Below are 22,318 nucleotides of genomic sequence, written 5' to 3'. Positions count from 1 at the left end.
AGTGATTTTATGTGTAGTTAGTAGGTATATTAATTGCTGCCACCCAGTGGGCTCATCTGTAGGCTTTGGCTCACCATACTATAATTTAATACATCATTGTTTGGTTAAATGATTTGGTCCTTTCCATCTGAAGGAGTGTGATTTATTTTCCTCTATCAGCAGCCACTGAAAATGAATGTTTCAAGCTACAAGCTGTGGTTAACTTAAAACCTATTGTCCTACAAAAACCTTTTCTTCCTATTTGTAGCGTGGGAACAGCCCCATGGAAGGCAACATACGCATGAGCTTCAAGTTAACTGTATGTGAGATTACCTGCTTTGCCTTCTGGACCTACCTGCAAAGTCCAAGGCAAATACTTTCCTCTATTTAAATGATAAATATTCTATCAGAACTAAGAAGTTGTTAAACATGTTACACAGGGGGAACTCTTTCCTGAAAAGCACTGATATTTCTAACCCTCATGTAACTTGTACTGGGCTACTCCTGCACTGGAAGTTATGCACTTGACACATGCGTGAGGAGGAAGGAGAGAAGGGAAGCTGCTTAATATTCTTCTTGTTGACCTATATTTTGAATTTAGCTACCTGTTTAATTTAAAGCATGTTATTTCCAGGAGGACTGCCCATTTGGGAGAGTATTATGCTGCCTTTAATTTTTGTGGACTCAGAGGTCTTGTTGGGCTAGACAGCAGTACAGCTAGATGCCAACAGTGAAGAAAGAGAGAAAATAATCCTCTTACACATTCCTGGGTTACCCAGACCTAGTCTGTAATCCTGCAAACCAAGGCTGTCCACCACTGTTGTTGACACAGGTGAAGTGGTAAAACGCAGGAGAGGGCAGGGATAAGAACAGGCAGACTTTTGGCTCAAACCCAGAAGAGACTATAGGTGGGCATAAATTATCTTCCAACCTTGCCCTAAGATAAGAAGAAGGTTGGGAAAGAAATGCACTCCAAGTCCAGAACCTACGGAGGTGCAGGTTTTGCATCAACCCTCCAATCAGGGCTTCTGTGCCAAAAACCCCTGTCCCTTTTACTGACCTTAGTGGGAATACTGCAAAATAAGGTAACGCTCTGTAGGAATAAAGGTGAAAGAATTTGGCTTCAGTGCTTTACGGAAGTTAAATAAATCTACTGCAAGAATTCCAAAGTATCTGAAGGTTGAAGTGGAAGAAGATATTACATCCTTATATGATATTGCTCATTGCATAGCATGGGCACAGATGCAGGGAAAAAGATTTATTCCAGCAATGACAGTGGAACCACTTCTGTAACCAAAGACACTGGGGAATGAAATCACCTTTATTGCTCATCAATGGCAAAAAAAACCCCTTTTGCTTCCTGCCTATAAAGCTGTTCAACTTTGATGCTACAGCAAATGACCAATAAATCACACAGTAAATGCAATTTCCTCCTACATTTTTAATATTTCTTCATTCCCGGCATGAGCCTCAGCTGGAGGGAAAAACAAAAACTCTCCAGAGCTTACCAGTTGGAAGTGTTACAATATTGATTTCACAGAAGGTCACAGATCCAGTTTGTGGTTTTTTCATCTATTCCCCAAACAAGATATAGGACCAAAACAGCACATGCTGGGAATCTCAGACCAGACAAGAAATATCAGAAACTTGTAAAATTGAAGCAAATTAGAAGGGATTCAAAACTTCCTACAGCACAGGGAGAAGTGAAAAAGACATAGTAAGAAATTGTTGAGGACTTCATAGTTACTTCTCCATCATCCTCAGAATGAACCCTCTATTCAACCGCATTCCAGACTGTTGTCCTCAAAACTGATGTTTATTGATCTGACCGTTTAAATTTCCTTATATCATGACAGGCAAATTTCACCAAATAATGCTAAGTCTCAGTTAGAAGCAGACCTCTTTCTTTCAAGAGAAAATGTGAAAGGTAGCAGTTGTGCATACTGGGGGAAATAATTGGAGAATTCATTTATAACCAGGGCAAAAAAAGTAAGGACATTGGTAATCTAATGTAACTCTCCACATTCACAAATATTTCTCATGCAGTAAAGTGAAATAGAGTTCTATTATCTGAGTTCTTTTCTTCTTCCAAGTTCAAACAAGGCAAAACCATTTCAAAAATGATACAGATACAAACCTCTCGACTTACCTGTTAGCACTTCAATTGGTTTCTATAAGCTGTCAGGTGTTCGTGCTTGCCATAAGGATGAAAAAAGTCATCTGCTGTTATTTAATAATAACATTCTCTATTTCTTTTTTTTTTTCACAGCTCCATTCAACCCTCCCAATGCTGCGGACAGTATGGTCAAGTTTGATGCCTATGGAGATGGGATAGGACGATACAATGTGTTCAATTTCCAGTACACTGGAGGCAGATATTCCTATGTGAAGGTTGGTCACTGGGCAGAAACCTTGTCACTTGAGGCAGACTCTATCCACTGGTCCAGGAGCTCTGTCCCCGTCTCCCAGTGCAGTGATCCCTGTGCTCCTAATGAGATGAAGAATATGCAACCAGGAGATGTCTGCTGTTGGATTTGTATTCCCTGTGAAACCTATGAGTACCTGGCTGATGAATTTACCTGTGCAGACTGTGGGCCTGGAAAATGGCCCACAGCTGACCTGACTGGCTGTTATGACCTACCAGAAGACTACATCAAGTGGGAAGATGCTTGGGCAATAGGTCCTGTTACCATTGCATGCCTGGGCTTTATTTGTACTTTTATGGTCATTGCAGTGTTCATCAAGCACAACAATACTCCTCTGGTCAAAGCCTCTGGCCGTGAACTGTGCTACATATTGCTGTTTGGGGTCTTCCTGTCTTACAGCATGACTTTCTTCTTCATAGCCAAGCCTTCTCCAGCTATCTGCACCCTGCGTCGTTTGGGGCTAGGAAGTTCCTTTGCTGTCTGCTACTCTGCCCTTCTGACAAAAACAAACTGCATAGCCAGAATATTTGATGGTGTAAAGAACGGTGCTCAAAGGCCTAAGTTCATCAGCCCCAGCTCTCAGGTCTTCATCTGCCTGAGTCTCATTTTGGTACAGATTGTGGTGGTGTCTGTGTGGCTTATCTTGGAGGCCCCTGGCACCAGACGGTACACTCTTCCTGAGAAGAGAGAGACTGTCATATTGAAATGCAATGTCAAAGATTCCAGTATGTTAATCTCCTTAACATATGATGTAATCCTCGTAGTCTTATGCACTGTATATGCCTTCAAAACAAGGAAATGTCCAGAGAACTTCAATGAAGCCAAGTTTATCGGTTTCACAATGTACACAACGTGCATCATTTGGCTGGCCTTTCTCCCCATATTTTATGTGACATCCAGTGACTACAGAGTAAGTCTTTGGATATCCATTTCCATAAACCATGTGCATCACTTTAAAAGGACCCTGTCGTCATTCACTAAAAGCTTCTTTCACTTCTTTTGTCCTCTGGATCCCTTGCGAACAAGCTCTGTTTCAATGTTAATGTCCACCTAAGCATACTACCAAATTTTAGCTTATTTCTAAGAAAGATGGTCTTGTTTCAACCTGAGCATGTACAGTTAAAGGTGGAAGGGATTAGTACAATCAGTCTGATTGTGATAGATGCATAGGGTATGGATCAAGTATTCATACTGGTACATAAGTATGTGAAGTCATAGTCCTAACAGAAAAACCTAGTAGATCATGAGCTAGAATGAGTCATAATGAGTTATTTGGTGGAGGTGGGCTTTAAATTAAAAACTGAACTAACTAGTCTCCTTCTGCAAAAGAATATGCCATTCAAACGTGGTATTATCTTCCAAATAAAAAAGATAAGGAAAGAATTTCAAAATTTCCTATGAAACAGGGTTGTTTAAAAAAAAAATTCCAACAAATGTTATGCTTGAATATAGAACTTTTTATTCTTTCTCCACTTTGTATGGGATAAAACACATACCTCACTGAGCGGAAAATATTGCTCAGCCTTCACCAACAAACTTAAAAAACATTAAATTGTTTAAATTGCCACGTAGTGTTGCAAACCTTCAAGTTCAATAAAATCATATTTTTGGACAGAAGTAAATTGTCTCAGAAAAAGATTCAGATCTGCTCCACTGGAAATCTCACGGTTATTATGACGTGAGAAGTGACTGCTGGAGTTGGCCCTTACAGCAGTTTGCAGTGAATTAATTCAACTTTCTGCCCAGAAGAAAGGTAGCAGACTAACTTAGGGTAGTATTATAACCAGTAGTATGTACATGAAATAGCATGTAAAACTGTGGAGCTAATAATGTCATTTAACATACTTTTGGTGTGACCACCTTGGAACAGTATATTTAGTACTATTTTTCTCAGCTGAGGAAAGGTACTGAAAACCTCGAGAAAACAAGGATAGATAACAAACAACACAGTAAGACACGCTGAGTGACAGTAAAAGAGCTAAATATATTTAGTCTAGACAAGAGTAAACCCAGGGAGACGTGATCACAGACTATAAATAATTTCAAGGCAACAAAAAGAGAGAAAGGAATTATTCAGTCTCAGGAGAAGTTAGAATGGCAAGTAATGGACTGAAGCTAATGAAGGAAAAGTTTAAGTAAGGCACTGGGGAACAGCTTTGGACGCTCAAAATAATCAAGAAGATAGACACAGAAGGAGGGCAATATTAGTGCAGACAGTCACATGAGTGGGCAGCACAGACACTAATGGTCAAGAGAAGCATGACTTGATTGCTCAAGCAGCATTTTTCAGCCTTATCTCCTGAGTGGGATTTTCAAAATGACTCGTAGGCATTTAATTTAAATACAAGGTTCCAAATAAACCAACTCGAGTCCTACCAAATTGACAGAAAATGCTTTTAACACCTTTTTTGATACTTTCATGACATGTCAGGAGCTTTTTGAAAGTCCCATCCTAGATGTCTACACTTCTGGGGTTCCTTTGAAAAGCCCACATTTAATTTCCATGCAGTGTTACATGTTGACTCTGAATCAACCTGTGCAATCCTGATATAGACCAATACTGGTGGCATCACCAATAAACAGCCTTAGAAACATAACAGTAGCAATGAAAACAATGAATGTTGACTGGCTTGAGATTTTATCATTAAGCACAAACATCACTTAGGACTCACCCTTCTGGAAAACAAAAGGAGAGCCCCTGGAAATTTATGCAGAGATTTGGTGTTGACCTCACTGTAGTAGTTAAAAAAAAACCCCAAAAAAGTAGTTCAACGTAGTATACATCCCTACCAATATCGAAGCAGAAATGTCCCTGTATGAACCTTATATGACAGGTGCCAGACAGCACGTTAGATGTGCTGGAATGGCATATTACTGTATGTCTTACAGATTCACCCACCAAATAACCCTGCTATTCGGTTAAGGCTTTCTCTACAGTGAGAAGGGTTTATGGTATAGCTATGCCTTCAATACATACATGCTTTTTTCCTGTTAGAGTAAGCTTGCTTATATTGGCACAACCACGCTCTTCTCCCTGAATCCAATACATTTTAACAGCAAAAGGAATTCTGGCAGAAGGGTTTATAGTAGAGCTCTTGGTGATTCAATCATGATGTCAGCTGTGGGATTTTTCCACACACAACATGTCTTCACATAATTATCAAGGTTGGAAGGGACCTCTGGAGATTGCCTTGTCCAAGCTCCCCTGTTCAAAGCAGGGTCACCCACAGTAGGTCACTCAGGGCTATGTCCAGTCAGGTTTTGAATACCTCCAAGGATGGAGACTCCACAACCCCTTTGGGCAACCTGTACCAGTGTTTGACCATCTTCATAGTTTTCTTATGTTTAAACAGAGTTTCCTGTATTTTGGTTTGTGCCTGTGGCCTCTTGTCCTGTCACTGGGCACCTCTAGGAAGAGTCTGGTTCCTTTTTCTTTTCTCCCCCCATGAGGTACTTACATGCACTGATAAGATCCTCCTAAGCCTTCTCTTCTCCAGGCTGAACACTCCCAGCTTTCTCAGCCTCTCCTCATTTGGCAGTTGTTCCAGTCCCTTAATCATCTCCATGGCCCTTTGCTGCCCTTCCTCCAGTATGTTCATGTCTCTCTTGTACTGGTGAGCCCAGAGCTGGGCACAGCACCCCACATGTGTCTCACCAGTGCTGAGCAGAGGGGAAGGATCACTGCCCTTGACCTGCTGACAACACTCTGCATAATGCAGCCCAGGAGGTCATTGACCTTCTTTGCTGCAAGGGCACATTGCTGCCTCATGATCTACTTGTTGTCCCACCAGGACCTTCAAGATCTTCCCTGCAAAGCTGCTTTCCAGCTGGGTGACCCCCAGCATGTACTGGTGCCTGGGGTTGTTCCTCCCAAGGTGCAGGACTCCGCTTTTCCCTTTGTTGAACTTCATGAGGTTCCTGTCATCCCATTTCTCCAGCTCGTTGAGGTACCTCTGGGTGGCAGCACAGCTATCTAGTGTATCAACGACTCCTCTCAATTCTGTATCGTTTTCAAACTTACTGAGGGTTCACTCAGTCCCAGCATCCAGGTTGTTAATGAAGGTGTTAAGCTGCATTGGTCCTTATATCAACCACTGGACCAACTAGTGACTGGCCTCTGGCTGGACTTTGTGCCACTGATCTCAATCCTTTGAGCTCAGCAGTTCAGCCAGTTTTCAGTCTACCTCACTGTCCACTTACCTAGCCTGTACTTCATCAGCTTGTCAATGAGGATGTTATAGGATACAGTGTAAAAAGCCTTACTAAAGACAAAATAAATAATATCAGCTACTCTCTCATCATCCACCAAGCCAGTCATTTCACTGTAGAAGTCTATCAGGTTGGTTAAGTATAACGTCCCCTGTGTAAATCCATACTGACTACTGGCAGTCATTGCTCATCCATGCAAGCCTCCTGCCACATTTACTTGATTTCCCCATTGGGATAGGCCATTCTTAAGTTTGGATGAGGCGATTCTTGAAAAACAGCCAGGCCTCCTGGACCCCTCTTCTCTCCATGGCCATATCTCATGCTATTCTTCCAAGATGCCTGAACAGGTCAGCCTGCTTTGCAGGATGGAGATCCTACTTTTTGTCTTGCTTCCACCTCTTGGGATCCTGAATTCCAGCATTTGCTGGTTGCAGCAGCCAAAGCTTTCCCTGCCTGTCACATACCTGACAAGTTCTTGCTTGTTTGTAAGTATGAGATCATGCAGACCGTCTTCCTCCATCAGTTCCTCAATCACCTATTTTAGGAAGTCGATCTCAGCATGCTCCAAAAACCTCCTGCATTGCCTCTGCCCTGCTGTGTTGTCCCTCCAGCAGGTATCAGGGTGGTTGAACTGCCCCAAAAAGACCAGGGCCTGCAAACATGAGACTTCTTCTAGTTGTCTGAAAAAATGCCTCTTCTACTTCTTCCTGATTATGTGGTCTATAGCAGACACCCACCACAATGTTGTCCACTTTGGTCTGCCCACTAATCCTGACCCATAATCTATCAGCTGGCTCAAGACCCATTGCTGGGCAGAGCTCCATTCACTCCCCCTGCTCTCTCACACAGAGTGCAACTCCCTCTCCTCGCCCTGCTACCAGGGTACTGACCTATGCTGTAATTGCAGATCTGTAAGTAGAGCAGGAGCCATCTGCCTGCTGCCACAAGTCACAGATTTCCAGCCTTCATCATCATGGGAGTCCTCATTTCCCAACTGAACAAACATAGGCTGCCTAGTTCTTCTCTAGTACAGGCCAGGCTCTTGTACCTGCAGAGTGTCAGAGAAGATACAGTCCACCTTTTTCTCATCATGTTTGATGCTGCAAAGTCTGCTGACCTCCTCCCGTAGCTCCTTAACTTGGCAACAGAAATCCTCCACATCTGCAGAAAAGAAGAACAACTCCTGAGCCCCCATGAGAGGCCTCAGGCATCCCTGCAGCCCCAAAGCTGCAAAGCTGCATCCTCCCTCAGGACCTCAGTCTGGGTCAGTCCTGATATGCCAGGGACAGTTGCCCCTGCAGGCACTGGGGACTGTGCTCTGAGGCATCCCCCTTGCTCTGCAACAAACACAGCCTTCAGCAAAGTTTCTAGCCCTCTTCCGTGCACATTTCTGCACGCTGCTGAACCTGTTAGCTGCCCAGCACCTACAGAGGTCTATTCTCAGCACCTGCAACAAGAGTGCCCAACCTTACCTAACCGAAAGTCAGCTCAGACAAAAGCTCAGGCTGGTCAAGGACAGCTGACAGAGCTCCTTAGGAGCTGATGGAGGTTGCTAGAAGTCACAGCCTCCTGCAGCAGTCCTCTCCCAGCAGCAGCAAGGCACCCTGACATTCCTTGAAGTGTTCCCACGAGTCTTCCAATGATCCCAGAAGTTGTTCCCAGAAGGTCTAGAAGATCCCAAAACAGAGGCCAGAAACTGCTCTGCAAACTGATGCGTTTGGTGGCTGACTGTTAGCTGCACTGTCAAAGATTTAAAGGAGAGCTGCTGGAAAAGATAGATTTCTCTGATGGCATTGATTTTCATGTAGAGATCCACACTGATTTCAGAATCAAAGGCACAATGAAACCTTATATGATTAAATAAGTACACATAACATAAATTCACAGCAGCCCCTATATCTAGCACATTTAAGGGAATTTTCAACTTGATCACCTTAGACAAAAGCTTAAGAAATGCAGCAATAACACAGGAAAGGAAAAGTCTGGGTGTTAAACTGGTTATAACAAAATCAGGTGTCCAAAGTTCCTACTGTTTAGACAGTTTCTCCCTGCATTTTCTTTAGGGGTAATTCTGGCCCAAGGAGCTCACCCCACCCCGCCCAGTTACTCCTGCCTGGTCTAGCAGGATTGCCTCCATTCTGCCAGCACATCGGTGTCTGTGAGGCTGGCTTACACACCAAACCACTGAACCGACCTGGGTTAAAAGGAACTCTGTGGGATAGGGCTATTTTTAACCGAAATCATTTCATTGATCGAGTGTATAATTGTGTCAGCACAGCTGAGCTGCTTCAGGAGGCACAAACCCTAGCAGAGCAGGCTGGGGAGGAGGAGGGCTTTGTTAGTGAAGAGAACTTACCTTGAAACTACTACCTTCATTTATTCTTGTTTTATAAGAAAACTCCCAGTCCTGTTTTACCAGTTCAAGACCCACCCAGAACTGACTGCAGAGCCCTGTGGGCCAAATGCAGAGAAGTGAAGGAGAAAGTGCAGCTGGAAACACTAAGGTGTCCCTTTCTCATGCTGCCCCTGTAGGGTCTTCCATGTTCACTCACCCTGTGAGAGCTGAGCACCTTTTCATGATGCTTGCCACATCTGTCTTGGGTAAAGAGTGATTATTATATGATCACATTAATTATTCTCACTGCTGACAAAGCACTTGGTGCTCTGTATATATATAAAGCAACAAAGTCCATTCCCTACTCTGTTTTTCATTTTGCACCAATTATTCCTGACAAGGAGATATGAGAAGCATTCCTATGGAAGAAGGCTAATCTCCAAGGACTGCAGGAGTGTAACTAAGGAAAAATGAGCCATGGATGTATAATCATTCAAATTAAGCGGTAGAGTTTAAAGCAGTTTAATTCAACATCTTAATTAAGGAATCTGCTTGGAAGAAAAGAACATAAACTGAAAAAGAGGCAGTTAACTGGCACCTAGTTATACCATTGAACAAAAAGGAAGATAGTGCCAGCAAAGTTACACTAACAAATGACCCAAGGCAACTACTCTAAAATTCTGTAGCCTTACAAACAATTCATTTCTGAGCCTAAAAAAGTATGTCTCAAAGTCAGGGCTCCTTTCAGGTCCAGTCTGACAAATGTCACCAGCTCTTATGTTTACTCCAGATCACACCTATGTTCCTGCAAGGGATTGTTCAAGTTCTCTGATTAAGACTGAGGCTGGAGGCTAAATTGTTTTCAAGTAGATGCTTTGTATGAGGCATCTAACGTAACCCCACATAAAGCATGGTATGTGCAAGCTGGTTTCCACTGCAGCCAGCTTTGCCCAGTTGTTGCATGACAGGCGTTACAGAGAACTTCTGATCAATTTAGGAATCAAGGACACGGAGAATGAGAGAAAGAGAGCAGAACTACCATTCCTTCACTAAACTGAGGGTGAACACATTCAGTCAAGCTTCCCCTGATATATAGAGACACAGGGCACCATCAGCACCATGCACCTCACTCATATGATCCTAGGATTGTGGAAGATAAGGATGCGACAGATGTTCAAGCCAGCCTGTACCAGTGCAAACCCCCAGGACTCTGCTTCCCACTGTTGTATGATAATGCTTCTAATGTTCTGCATTTCAGAGCTTTCCATACTGAAACACAGTGCTTTGCACCCACTCTCTCCTAGGTGCAAACCACCACCATGTGCATCTCTGTGAGTCTGAGCGGCTTTGTTGTGCTGGGCTGCTTGTTTGCGCCCAAGGTGCACATCATCCTCTTCCAGCCCCAGAAGAACGTGGTCACTCACAGACTCCATCTCAACAGGTTCAGTGTCAGTGGGACCGGGACCACTTACTCCCAGTGTAAGTAACAAAACTGCCACCTTTCTATAAGGATGTGGGGTCGCGGTGAGTTTGCATAAAGACAAGATGGGGTTTTTACCAGCAACAAAAAGACCTTTGTAGGCTGGGCTGTGTACCCCATGGAAGCATCACATCATTTGTGTTTGGAGAGAAAAACTCATCTCCCTCCCATGGGAATCAGCTCAGAGCCCGCTCTGAACCCCACTGAAGTCAGCAGAAAGCTTTTGGTGGGCTCTGACTCCTTCCCGCTGCACAAAGCAAGTAGAACCCGTCGCTCGCTGTCACTCTCGCAGCAGCGACAGGAACAGATTGCCCTGGAGTATTCCTGTCAAAATGACATGCCAACAGGACCTGGGCCACAATGCAGCATGCTCTCAATGGCTCTTATCGCCTGCATTATAAGGAAAGGCTCCAAGTCTGCAGCAAATGCATACAAGGGATGCCATAAACTGTATCTGTATGCTGAGCATTGAGCAATACCCTTTGTAAGTGCCACAGCCAGCAGAAGCAATCAGTGCTCGGTTGCAAGGACAGCTCATCTGCTCTGCCTCCCTCCTTTCCCTCATCTTTAGTCTCTTCATCCCAAGCAGATTCACATCTGTGGTTTTGATTTGAGGCTGTCACTCCTCTTCTGGGTGAGTTGCTCAGAGATTTTTTTAGATTTAAAAAAAAAAATAGGTCACCTGTATGTTTGGGGTTTTTTTCTTTGTCAGGCTTAACTAGTCAAGGATGGGAGCACACAGCACCTTGTTCACGGAGCTCTGCAGACAGCATGTCTAACCTGGAAAGCTAATTGAAAAAGCACACTACAACCAGAGGGAGGCAAGGAATAAGAAACAGAGGAAAGGGGGGACACAGATCAAGGCTTGCCAGCGAGTTCACACTAACCTAGCCTGAGGTTTTTGAGTATGGCTTAAATTTCAAAATTGGCTAGAAATCTCTGGCACTTCAAGTTTCAGACAGAATGCGGAAGGAAACTGGGACCCTGCTGTGTATCACATTGGCATGGATTAGGAGGTAAAGGGGTCCCAGCCATCTCTGGCTCTCCCACCCCAAACCATACTGTGCGTGAATGCTCATGGTCCCTTAACAAGAGAGCAGCCATGTGGCTCTACTCCTCCCCTATCCCACCAGAGTCAGGACTGCATCCAGCCCTGACACTAGAAGCAAAAATCTCCTTGCTGTTTTGGAAAACTTAAACCAAGAGAGATGAGATGGCCCTAAGTGCCCAAAGTGCTGAGCACTCCCAAAAGGGCTGGATTTGCAAGACCAATGGATTCCCAATAACCTTTAGAAGTTTGGTCCCTTGATGAAATGGTAAGTCCCATGAGATTATTTTCATCCCTTATGAATTTGGTATAAGTGGTCTTTGCAAGTTTTTTAATTCTCTCATACTACAGAATAAGCTTAGACAGAAACCATTTTGATTCATGGATACTTTTGTATAGGATTGCATTTTGGAATTTGATATTTTTATTATAACACTGGATAATACATGTGTGTGTGCAAGCATGCATGTAACTGAAAGACATCCTCAGTGCACATCTTTACATTAAAAGCCTACTTTTTCAGGTTTGTGAATAGCTTTAAGACATTAAGGAAAGCATAAAAATCCAGACTTACAGTCTCTTGCTACTTCATTGTTTAGAAAGATGGCTGCAGTCATCTACTTTTCCTGCTTACACCTAGCTGAATAAGGGCTGCTTATCTTTGTTGGTCTTTTCGGACCATGGCAAGACATGGACCTGGAAGTAGAACTAAAAGGTCCATCATATACAATGGAAAAAGCTCTATAGTTTCCATCTCAGACAATTATTTGGGAAAATAACACTGAGAATTCACTGCACCAATATTTTTAAGAAGGAAATTTTTTCCTTACTCCTTTCCATTTATTTGTAAATTATTTTAAATAAATTTTCATTTTTTTAACTGTTTTGTCAGTTATAAACCTCCAAAAAGGTTGTCATCCTAATTGATTCTAATCCATGTCTAAAATATTCCTCTCATCAGTCCCGGAGCTGTCAGCTTGTTTTTATTTTGGTCTTGATGGTGTTTTCATCAGTCAGAAACTGCTTAATATGAGACTGATCAAAATTAGCTCCAGGGCATTCTAGTAACAGCAACATCCAAAAAGCCAGTTCTTGTTCATTATCAGAGCTTCAGAGGACAGGAGTACCCAAGTTGCTCGAATGGGCAATGTGTTTCCTATCTCCAAGGATTCCCACCCCCATTGCATCTCAAGGCTGCCATCACCTCTTCGCTCCATCAGTCATTAATGCCATGAGCATAGTGGGTCATCAACAGCAAGTGACTCACAGACAGTTTTTAACACAGTTCCTTGAACCGTGAAAACTGGTCAAACGCTATGAGAAAAGGTAAGTGACACTCATGATGCTCTTGGGTAGTGTTAAGTATTAGCTCTAAATGTGTATCGCAATTACATCCCTAAACTGAGCAGTGGAGGGAGGGCCTGAGTCAATGGTCAGCCAACCACACCACTGCAACTGCAGTGTGGTAGTGGTCATGAGAGCTAAACTGAGCACCTCATGTACTCGTCTGAATACAGCTCCTCTTCTTTGCTACATGCTCTGCAGAAAGCAAGTAGAGGTGAATACTTGACTGCTAAGCGAGGAAACTTGTTTTAGAGGCATCGAGCTTTGATCATTTTGACAGCTGAAGTCTGGACTACAAAAGAATATAGATTTAAGCTGAAGAGAGGCAGGATATATGTGTACCTAGGTATATGACATATTTTGAAATTTATATATCCGTACACGTTTATTTGAATCTGAAAATTCACATTTGGCAGAGTGCTGCATAAGTTCTGTTTCCCCTGCAGTGTTTCCCCCATTGGGATGTTCCCCAGTTTTCCTGTGGCCTGTTTTATGGGCTTGGCAGAGGTATTCCCATAAGGCAGGAGGTCAGCACTCATAAAACTTCCCAGAGAGCTCAGGACTGATTTAAGCACCTACATGATTCAGGCTGAGCTTTTACACCCAGACGGTGTCATTCATCCAAGTTATGTCCACATGGAGAGCAGCACACAGACTTGAGCTCCTCCAGGTGTCCTCCACAGGGGTCAGAAAAAGAATTGAAGCTACTGTTTATAGCCAGGCTGGTAAATTTTCTCTCTCAGAATTTATTTTCCCAGCCCTTGCTCCAAACTAGCCCTGATATATGGCTTTTATACATGATTAACTCACAGTTGTCCGGCTGTGAGCGTGAGTAGAGGAAGTGGCAGACAGAAAGCAAGTTTGAATCTGCCTGTTCCTGGCAATGTGGGCATGCTGCAAGGTGCCCATGGCAGCGCTGGATTCTTGCATTTTACCTCTGGTTCTTTGCCTTGGATTATCAAAGCAAAATGAGGGACTGCCAGGAAAGAGGAGATCAAAAGCATGAATTGCAGCCAAATCAAGACTTCGGTCATGTCACACGTTTCTTCTTGGCCTCAACACAAGGCAAAATGGAGGTGAAGTGTCTCTAGCAGGTCCGGCCATATTTCAGGAAACCCCTTGGCTGCTGCTATAAGACACGATGTGAAACTCAGAACCCTGCATGGCCAACGATTAACATTGCTGAGGTCTGTAAGGAAAAGCAAGATCTTTTGTTCAGTCTCAGAGAGAGCTGGATACTCAGTGTGAACACTTTACTCCACCCAGCAGAGTTAATAACTGCCTCCCAGCACTACAAGAGAGGTACGTGCTGTGGAGGAAGCCTGAGAACTCAAAAGGCAAGGCCACTTGTATCTCGCCTACCACCATGTTTCTCTGTCCAACTTTGACATCCTCCTGACCCAGTTACCATAGTATTTGAGCTATTCATGCTCTTCAGTGTGTTGGACTTCAAAAAAACCCTGAAACTAAAAAAGATCTGGGTCGGTGACTGATGTTCACAGAAACAAAATGCTTTTGCCTGCAGTCATACAGCAGTATAACAAGGATTTGAATCAGGTCTCCTAAGCAGTGCTGATTTATCTATTTGTCAAAAATAAGTAGAAATAAAAATAACAACAATAATAAAAATTTCAGGTCAATGTGCTGCCATATTATACCCAGTTAAAAACTGAATACAAAACCTGTTAGTTAATTTTCACAAAATCATAGACGTGATGCCCTGTGCCCTTTTAACCACAAATGACATTTCAACATATATCCAGGTTGTGAGAGATCAAAATCCATCTACCTAATTCAGAGCAGGGGCTCATTCTTGGCTCACCTGTTTATCAGGAATATGCCCTGCCCTCTAAATAGTAGGTTAGTCCAATAGGTGCCTCTAAATTTCTCTTGTTAGAGCAGTTCTGTTTTCCATTTATATTTATTCAGCCAATGAAATAATTAGAAATAGTAGCTGATTTGAAGAAAGAATGATCTGTTCTGAAAATGATGCTGAGTGTCTTTACAGAACCAGTCTGCAACTGAGAGTGTAGCCAGCACCAGTTTTGGAAGACTGAGCATGCCCTTGTCAGCTGCATAAATTGCTTTTTACACTGGATGATTGAGTTTACTAAGTCATTGCTTGCCATGTGTTTTCTTTGATGAAGGCATCACATTTGTCTGGGTCACTGTTATCATTAACCTAACGTATCTTTCAAAAAACAGCTTTATGGTAGCATGAGCAGAGATGTCACAGAGAATCTGAAAACACATTCCTGATGCCCAATGGATAATTTTAACAACGATGGACAAACTAGCTTGCTTTTAAATTAAAATTCACAAGGCTGTAGCAGAATGGTAATATATCCTACAGTCAAAATACAAATACATTTAGAAACAGATTCTGATACTCAGATTCAATTGTCATATCACTGAAGCAATGAAAACCTACTGTATAAAATATTAGGCAATGTAGACAAGGGTACCAGAATCTGGCCCTCACCTCTGGACACATATTGAATCCTGACCCAGAGCTCCTAGAAATGAAGGGTATTATGGCCAGAAAAATATTCTGGGATTAGATGAGAAATAATCTTGCTTTCAAATTCAGTTAGTCAAAAATTTCCACTCCATCCTATAAAATATTAGGCAATGTAGACAAGGGTACCAGAATCTGGCCCTCACCTCTGGACACATATTGAATCCTGACCCAGAGCTCCTAGAAATGAAGGGTATTATGGCCAGAAAAATATTCTGGGATTAGATGAGAAATAATCTTGCTTTCAAATTCAGTTAGTCAAAAATTTCTTCACTCCATCCAACATGTACAGAATTCTTATTTTTTTAATTAAAAAGTAGATCAACACACAGTCCTAACATGCAAAGGTAGATCCTCTCCCGGATTTAAAAATGTTTATATTTTAATTCAGGAATGTCCATTCCAATTATGTGAAATCTCAAAGGATCAGACCTTAACATTTCTTAACAATAAGACGAAAAATCCAAAGGTTCACTTTTTATTCTACAGGGATATCTTAGCACCATTCTAGCTGTATTAATTCACACTACCATCCAAAGTGCTATAAAGTGAGACCCAGTGGCCCAGAATCATCAAAAAAATTTCATGTATTTTATTCAGACACTTCTCGGAGAAGCTTAGTCACCCTAAGTGCTCTCAAAGGTCAGCAAAGAGAAATCAGGTTCCTCCAGAGGGTGCTTCAGCCTCAGATCTGAATTGCCTTGTAGCGGTACAAGCAGTACCTCCATCAGCTCCACTGCTGACACAGTCACATACAGTGACTTTTCATTGAGCATCTTGGTTAAATTGGGTGAGATGGTCCGGATCAACATAAGTTTTAATCCTGTGTGTTGTAATTTTTTGCTGAAGTCAATTCATTTTCCCCTCTCTTTCTCTTTCAGCATCTGCCAGTATGTACGTACCGACCGTCTGCAATGGAAGGGAAGTTCTGGACTCCACCACTTCATCTCTGTGATTGTGACTTGCAGTTCAGTTCTTGAGTTTTTAGACTGTTAGGCAAAATTTTGCACATGTTGTGCACTCCGGAAAACACCAGAAAACAAAAGAAATCAAAACAAAACTAGTACCTTTTTTTAGAAACAGTGTAATAAATTATTTTTGAGGATTGTACAGTATATAGTGATGTTCTGGAACTTTTTAGACTGATTTTAGCCTTTCTGTTGTTAACGGTTGTAAGGGACATGTAAATAACCATGGTTCACAATGTGCATAGTCCTGCAGTAAGGGAGTGATTTGTTGCAAGCACAGTTGCAATGTTAGGTGACTTCTTTCCTACGAAATTTTTTTGTAGCTCCTTGTTGTAATTAACTTAGACTGCATTTCTATGTTGTATATTACAGTTACCTTACATGTAACAGATCGGTTTTCTCAGCACAAAACAGCAGTATTAATGTAAAGGCACCAATAATAAAAAGATAAAAGTTTTTCAGCATGGTTTCATCTTTTTTTCTTCCTCCCTCAAGGTCATTACATTTCCCTAGACACCAGGATAGTTAAAAAGGATAAAAAGTCTGCAGTACTAGTGTGTGTACACACGTATCTGTGTATAGGTCTGTGCCTGTGTTACAAAATCCATATCACATAGTACGTGCTTACAATGAATGCTTTGTCAGGGTCAAGTATAAATTCCCTCTCCTTAAAAAAAATGCACATTATTAAAGCATCTCAAGTGCTCTTTTTGTTATTAAAATGCAGGGTAATTGTCAAAAGTGAAAATGTCTAATTGCATTTCAATGAGATATTAGCAAAAAATTTTTGATCGCTGGTTCACTCATTTGGCATGACTTAATGCTGTCATGCACACAATAGATTGGTAGCATATAAAAACCAAAGAGATTTTAGATTAGTTTGGCAAAGAGATGGAAGAAAATCTATCAGAAAATTAGCTAAGACTTTTATACCTCCAGCCAAAACAAAGCTGGTTCAGTTTGTCTGCATCAACAGTGCTGTGAAAGGTAACTGGAGCACCGCAGAAACAGAGACCAAAAAAAGTCAAAAAAGAGAAATCCCGGAGACATTTACACACATCTCTGGGGTGACCTTTGCATTCAAATCAAACAATTCAAGACACACATACCGGCTACTTAGACAATTGCTAAATACCTTTAAAGTCTGGCTTGTATAACTGCACTCTTAAAGCTGCCCTCATTCTATTGAAACAATCCAAAATCCTCCCTTCTGCTGGGTCCAAAGTCATTAAGGAAACAAACACACCTTTGATTAATGTATCTGGGCATATTTACCTAAGGGCTTGTTCCCATTGATCTCATTCCAGCTGAGGTCAATAGCAAAATTCTCATTGACTCCAAAGGCAACACCACTGAGGCTTGAAAGGCAGACACTACAGATACATACTGTTGGATGTACAAGTTCTCTGGACCCCAGTTCTCCTGCACTTGCAGACGTTTTTACACATTTCTGGAAAGGTGCAAGTCCTTAGGGCTGAACTGGCAAAGGAAGTAGCTGTTATTTTGAATGCAAAAATTAAAGATGCAGGTTCTTAAAATTCCTACTCACAGATAGATGTCTCATTTTTCTGGACATCCACATGTCCACCAGCAAAGAACTCTTGATGTCAACACTTCTGTGACTGGCTACACAGGCAGCCATTTAAGCCTCTGCATCATGGAGCTGTCTAGTACAGAAATCCCTGTGACTTTCCCCAAAATAGGCATTGCTCAGCCCGCATTACATGCAGAGCTCTGTATTCAGCTTCTTTGTCTCCACAAGCTCTGGAGTGCCTAATGTTTCAGGCTTGGTTCCCACCTTGATGCATGGCACAGGGGTCAAGTTTTGACAGGTTGGGAGACTTGCTTTATAAATCAAGACCCCTTAAAGCATCTCAAGTTGGGCAGCTACATTCATTTGACTTTTGTATGCTCTTTTGTGGATTAAGAGGCTGTTCACAGGATGGCAAAAGGTCAGAATATCTGACCATAATGCTGATGTCCCTGCATCTACATTATCTTTATGGAGCTCTTAAAAATGCCTAAGCCAATGAGAATTTCGTCTCCATTTTTATGGAAAGCAACAATCAGGGTCAAATCCACCTCACCTAACATTCATTGTCTACAGTATAATGCGCCCCTTCTCCCTTTGTACTCAGTGGAGGGAAGTAGGCACAATTCCCCTGGCTTATCTCAGACTGCTACTTCAGGCTGAGATGAATCTCTCCAAATAAAGGCTAGCACAGCTTGCTCAGATCACAAAGTTTGCACTGAAAATAAAGGCATTGTGTCAGATGAATTCCAACCCTAGAATCTAAATTGGCATCACTGAAGCTAATTTATAGCAGGTGAGGACCTTACTGTCCTGGAGTTTTCATTCATTTTGATAGCACTATTGAGAAAATGACCCAACATCTGTGTCTGAACATGTGTTATGAATATTTAGGTGGTTTGAAAGCCACTTGCATGTGGGTTTTTCATACAAAAAAGCCCCACGTGGAGCTCTGGAGTTCCAGCCCCACCAAATGTTCCCAACATTTTTGTACTTTATTTGGTTTTGTCTTGAAAGCTTTTCACTACTTTCCGTTGGATGTCCAGGGATGCAGATTATCTGGTATTGCCTGATAATTCAAGTAATCCATTTTCAAAAAACAGCAAAACAAAAATGGAAAATGTCGAGGTCTGGCAGAGGCTTTGCACACCATACTGACATGAAAATCTCTTGAGAAAGGGATTTGTTTGTTGGGGTTTTTTCTTGCCATTGTCTCATGTCATCATTTTAGTTTTTCTATTTAAAACAGTTTATAGTTTTTGTTCCCATTTGTGTAAAACTTGGCTTTAGAGTATAAACCTCTTCTGGTCTCTTTACTGCTCTGATCATACATAAAGATTTGAGTAACTCACCTCAAAGCACGGTGGGTCCTGTCATGGTTCTTTGCATGGTGGAGGGAGCCCCAAGTACCTTGGCTGTGAGCCTGAAGAGTTGTCACACTGCTCTGAGCCCTGCACGCAGCCAGCCAGGGGGAAATGCTGGAGACGAGAGCAAGGCTTAACCCACCGTCTACAGTGCCTTTCTGGAGGCTGCAGAAAAGTTTAGTTTTTCATCTGCACGCAGCCAGCCAGGGGGAAGGAGACGAGACGAGAGCAAGGCTTAACCCACCGTCTACAGTGCCTTTCTGGAGGCTGCAGAAAAGTTTATCATTCAGAACAGAAGCCATAACTTCAGAGTACTCTGGAGGCTGCAGAAAAGTTTTGTTTTTCATTCAGAAGCCATAACTTCAGAGTACCTTAGCTCTCTGATACAAATCAAGAGTGCAGAAAGGTTTGTGAAAAACTGATCACTTTTTATTTATTGGCTGAGCAGAAAAATAAGACTCAAAAAAATCATCTCAGGTCAATCTGAAGTAAATGAAGTTTGGGGTTTTTTTTTTGTCTTTGTTCTTGGTTTTGTTTTGTTTTGCTTTTTGTAGGAGAGGTGTTTCTTTTTTAAGTATTGAGTGAAGTTTGAAAGCAAAACCAAAATCTATTGTGGTAAAACAAAACACTTTATTTTGTCTTCAAGTGATTGTTTTTCCTGAATCAATTGAACACAACTGGCTTCAGTCATAGCCAAAGAAATTTCAAAAGGAATTGTCTTTTCAAATTGAAAAATGATCAAAACCTATTTAAAAAAACATCATATTCTACCTGAACAAAACAAACCCCAAAAATCAGTGAAAAATGTCCAAAATATCCTGGCTCCACCCAGAAATCTCAGCTCTGGTTAAAGAGGTTTCCACTGCAATACTTCACCCAATTAGTACACTTAGAGTAAGGGAGACCAAAACAAACCCTTAACTCATCACCAAACGCAGTCTGATGTCCATGATACCATTGCCTACTCATTAATGCTTGCAGTCTGCAAGATGAAAGGCAGAAGCTGTTTATCCAGAGCCACCTCAAAGCTTCTCAGCAACACAGGCAAAGCTGAGTTTTGTCACTGCAAGAAGAAAAGAGGCCAAGGCCAGGCTGGGCTGTTTTTGCAATAGGAAGGGGATGGGTAGGAAGCAAAGGCTGGGGGGAGACCTGGAGTGCCAATCTTCTCGCTTCTCCTGCCTCTAAGGGAACGGCAGGGTTAGCAAGGGGTTCCTCCCTCCCCAGCAGCACCACTTCCCTACACACACCAACCCCTCCTTTAGAGGCAACAGCGGCAGGCCAGATGATAATGACTTTACCACTGCCTACAACCAGCTGGAAAACAGAGCATGTTACCCCTAAAGAGACAGACTTTCTAGTACGTTGCCGTTTTAAATATGGAAGGAGGCGGGGACAGGAATGGGCTGTGTATAACACCAAAATTCTGAGAGGTCACTCTTGCATGTCTTTTATTCAAGCAAACGCACATCCACACAACCTTGCTTTGGCTTTTAGGTGCTGTTAGAGCACCAGCCTCACAGTACACGGGAACTTAGAGTTCTCTTCCTGATGAGGTCCAACTCTATACATCCAGAGAAATAACCAAAGCACAGTGGCAGTTTATGATCAACTCAATTCTCATGTGTCCCTTGTTCCTGTGGCACGTATTCAGTGTGATTCAGTTCATCCAACCAGGTGACTGGGGATGTCACCATACATTGTGACACACGCTGTATATTTTAGGATGAGCCTGACCTCCTTTTATTTCTGTTCCTATCTCCTTATATGCTTGCCAAAGAAGCACAGTTCACAAACATTCAAAAGCAGCACGAAATAAAAACAAGGGGATTCAATGAAAGAAGTATACAAGGGGAAAGACTAAGAGAGAACACCACCAAATATAAGCAGAACTTTCCAAGATTTCTCTTGAGGTTGTAATTCCCTGTTACATTACCTAGAATAGCTATTAAGGCCTCCATGCTTCACGATACAGACCAACCAGCAGCATTCCTTGCTTAGGAAGAAATGTCATCCCCACTGGCGTATCAGCACCAATTGTAGCTGCTTTTACTCTTACATTGAAGCATTTGTGTTGGCCACTGCTGGAGATGAGTCAACAACCACTGGCTCCTAAATGGCAACATCTGCTGCTATCTTGTCTGATTATAATTAAGTATCTCGATTTTATGGGTACTACTGTCCCTGGCAGGACAGACAAACCAAAACCTGCAAACTTTCCCTTCTACTAACGAAGAGTCCCAGAACCTCTCTTTCAAGAGCAAATAGTCAAATCCTTTCTTTGAACAAAGATGACAGCTCCTTGAAGCTACTCAGTAACTTCCCATTGTGGCTCTAAGACACTTAATTTTCCTCAAACCTAGACTCTTAATCAATCGTATTATATACTACAAACATCAACCAACATAATCAGAGCCAAGATAGAATACATTCTTTGCACATTTCCCCCCAGCAAGTATTGTCAAAGCTGAGACAATAACAGTCTGCTAATTTGCCAATAATTTATACAGAGACACCACTAAAATGTGCTTAATCCTCAAAGAGATTCAGTTGCTTGACTCCATAGTTCAAAGAAAAGCATGCAAATGCAGCAATAAAATGCATTCCGTTTAATCAAGTGAACACATAACAGACTGATTCACATTGGTTTATGGCATCAAATAATAGTTTCTGATGTGATTCCATGTGGGAGGAAAGGGGGAGGTTGCTGTAAGTATATTTTGGCAGAGTACTAGAAGAGGTCACAGGCAGCTGATTTCTTAATGAAGGCTTCCAAAATTTGCCTCTTATGGAAAAATGGAAACGTCCCCTCTCTACCATATCTTTAACAGAAGTCAGCTAAAATATGCCAGTTTTAACTTGCTTAATTGATGGAAAATGCTATTTTCTTATTTTAAGGTAAATAGTCTACAGTATTGGTTTGTATCCCACTATGTTAGCACTGCACCAGATATGCTGTTAGGTTGCCTGGAAGAATTTTCAACAATATCATGACAAACCATTTGGAAGCAGAGCTGAGAAGGGTCACACAGCAAAATCTGTCAGAGCTGACAAAAAATTTCCACTCTCTACTTTATTTGGAAAATAAAAGGGAAACAGAAGGGAACCAAACAAACCCT

General features: G+C 42.1%; 1 protein-coding gene across 1 annotated transcript in view; it reads left to right on the top strand.

Moving 5' to 3' along the window:
• The window catches only part of GRM3 (glutamate metabotropic receptor 3), a 52,651-nt gene extending 36,357 nt beyond the window's left edge, over positions 1–16,294 (top strand). The window contains exons 3-5 of the mRNA XM_009285517.1: positions 2,249–3,315; positions 10,254–10,428; positions 16,221–16,294. Of these exons, the coding sequence (XP_009283792.1) occupies positions 2,249–3,315; positions 10,254–10,428; positions 16,221–16,294 (1,316 nt within the window). The remainder of the gene's footprint in view (positions 1–2,248; positions 3,316–10,253; positions 10,429–16,220) is intronic.
• The last annotated feature ends 6,024 nt before the right edge of the window (positions 16,295–22,318 follow it).

Source organism: Aptenodytes forsteri, unplaced genomic scaffold (genome assembly GCF_000699145.1).
Source record: "Aptenodytes forsteri isolate BGI_AS27 unplaced genomic scaffold, ASM69914v1 Scaffold87, whole genome shotgun sequence".
Lineage (NCBI taxonomy): Eukaryota > Metazoa > Chordata > Aves > Sphenisciformes > Spheniscidae > Aptenodytes > Aptenodytes forsteri.
This window is presented reverse-complemented; position numbering and strand designations above follow the sequence as displayed.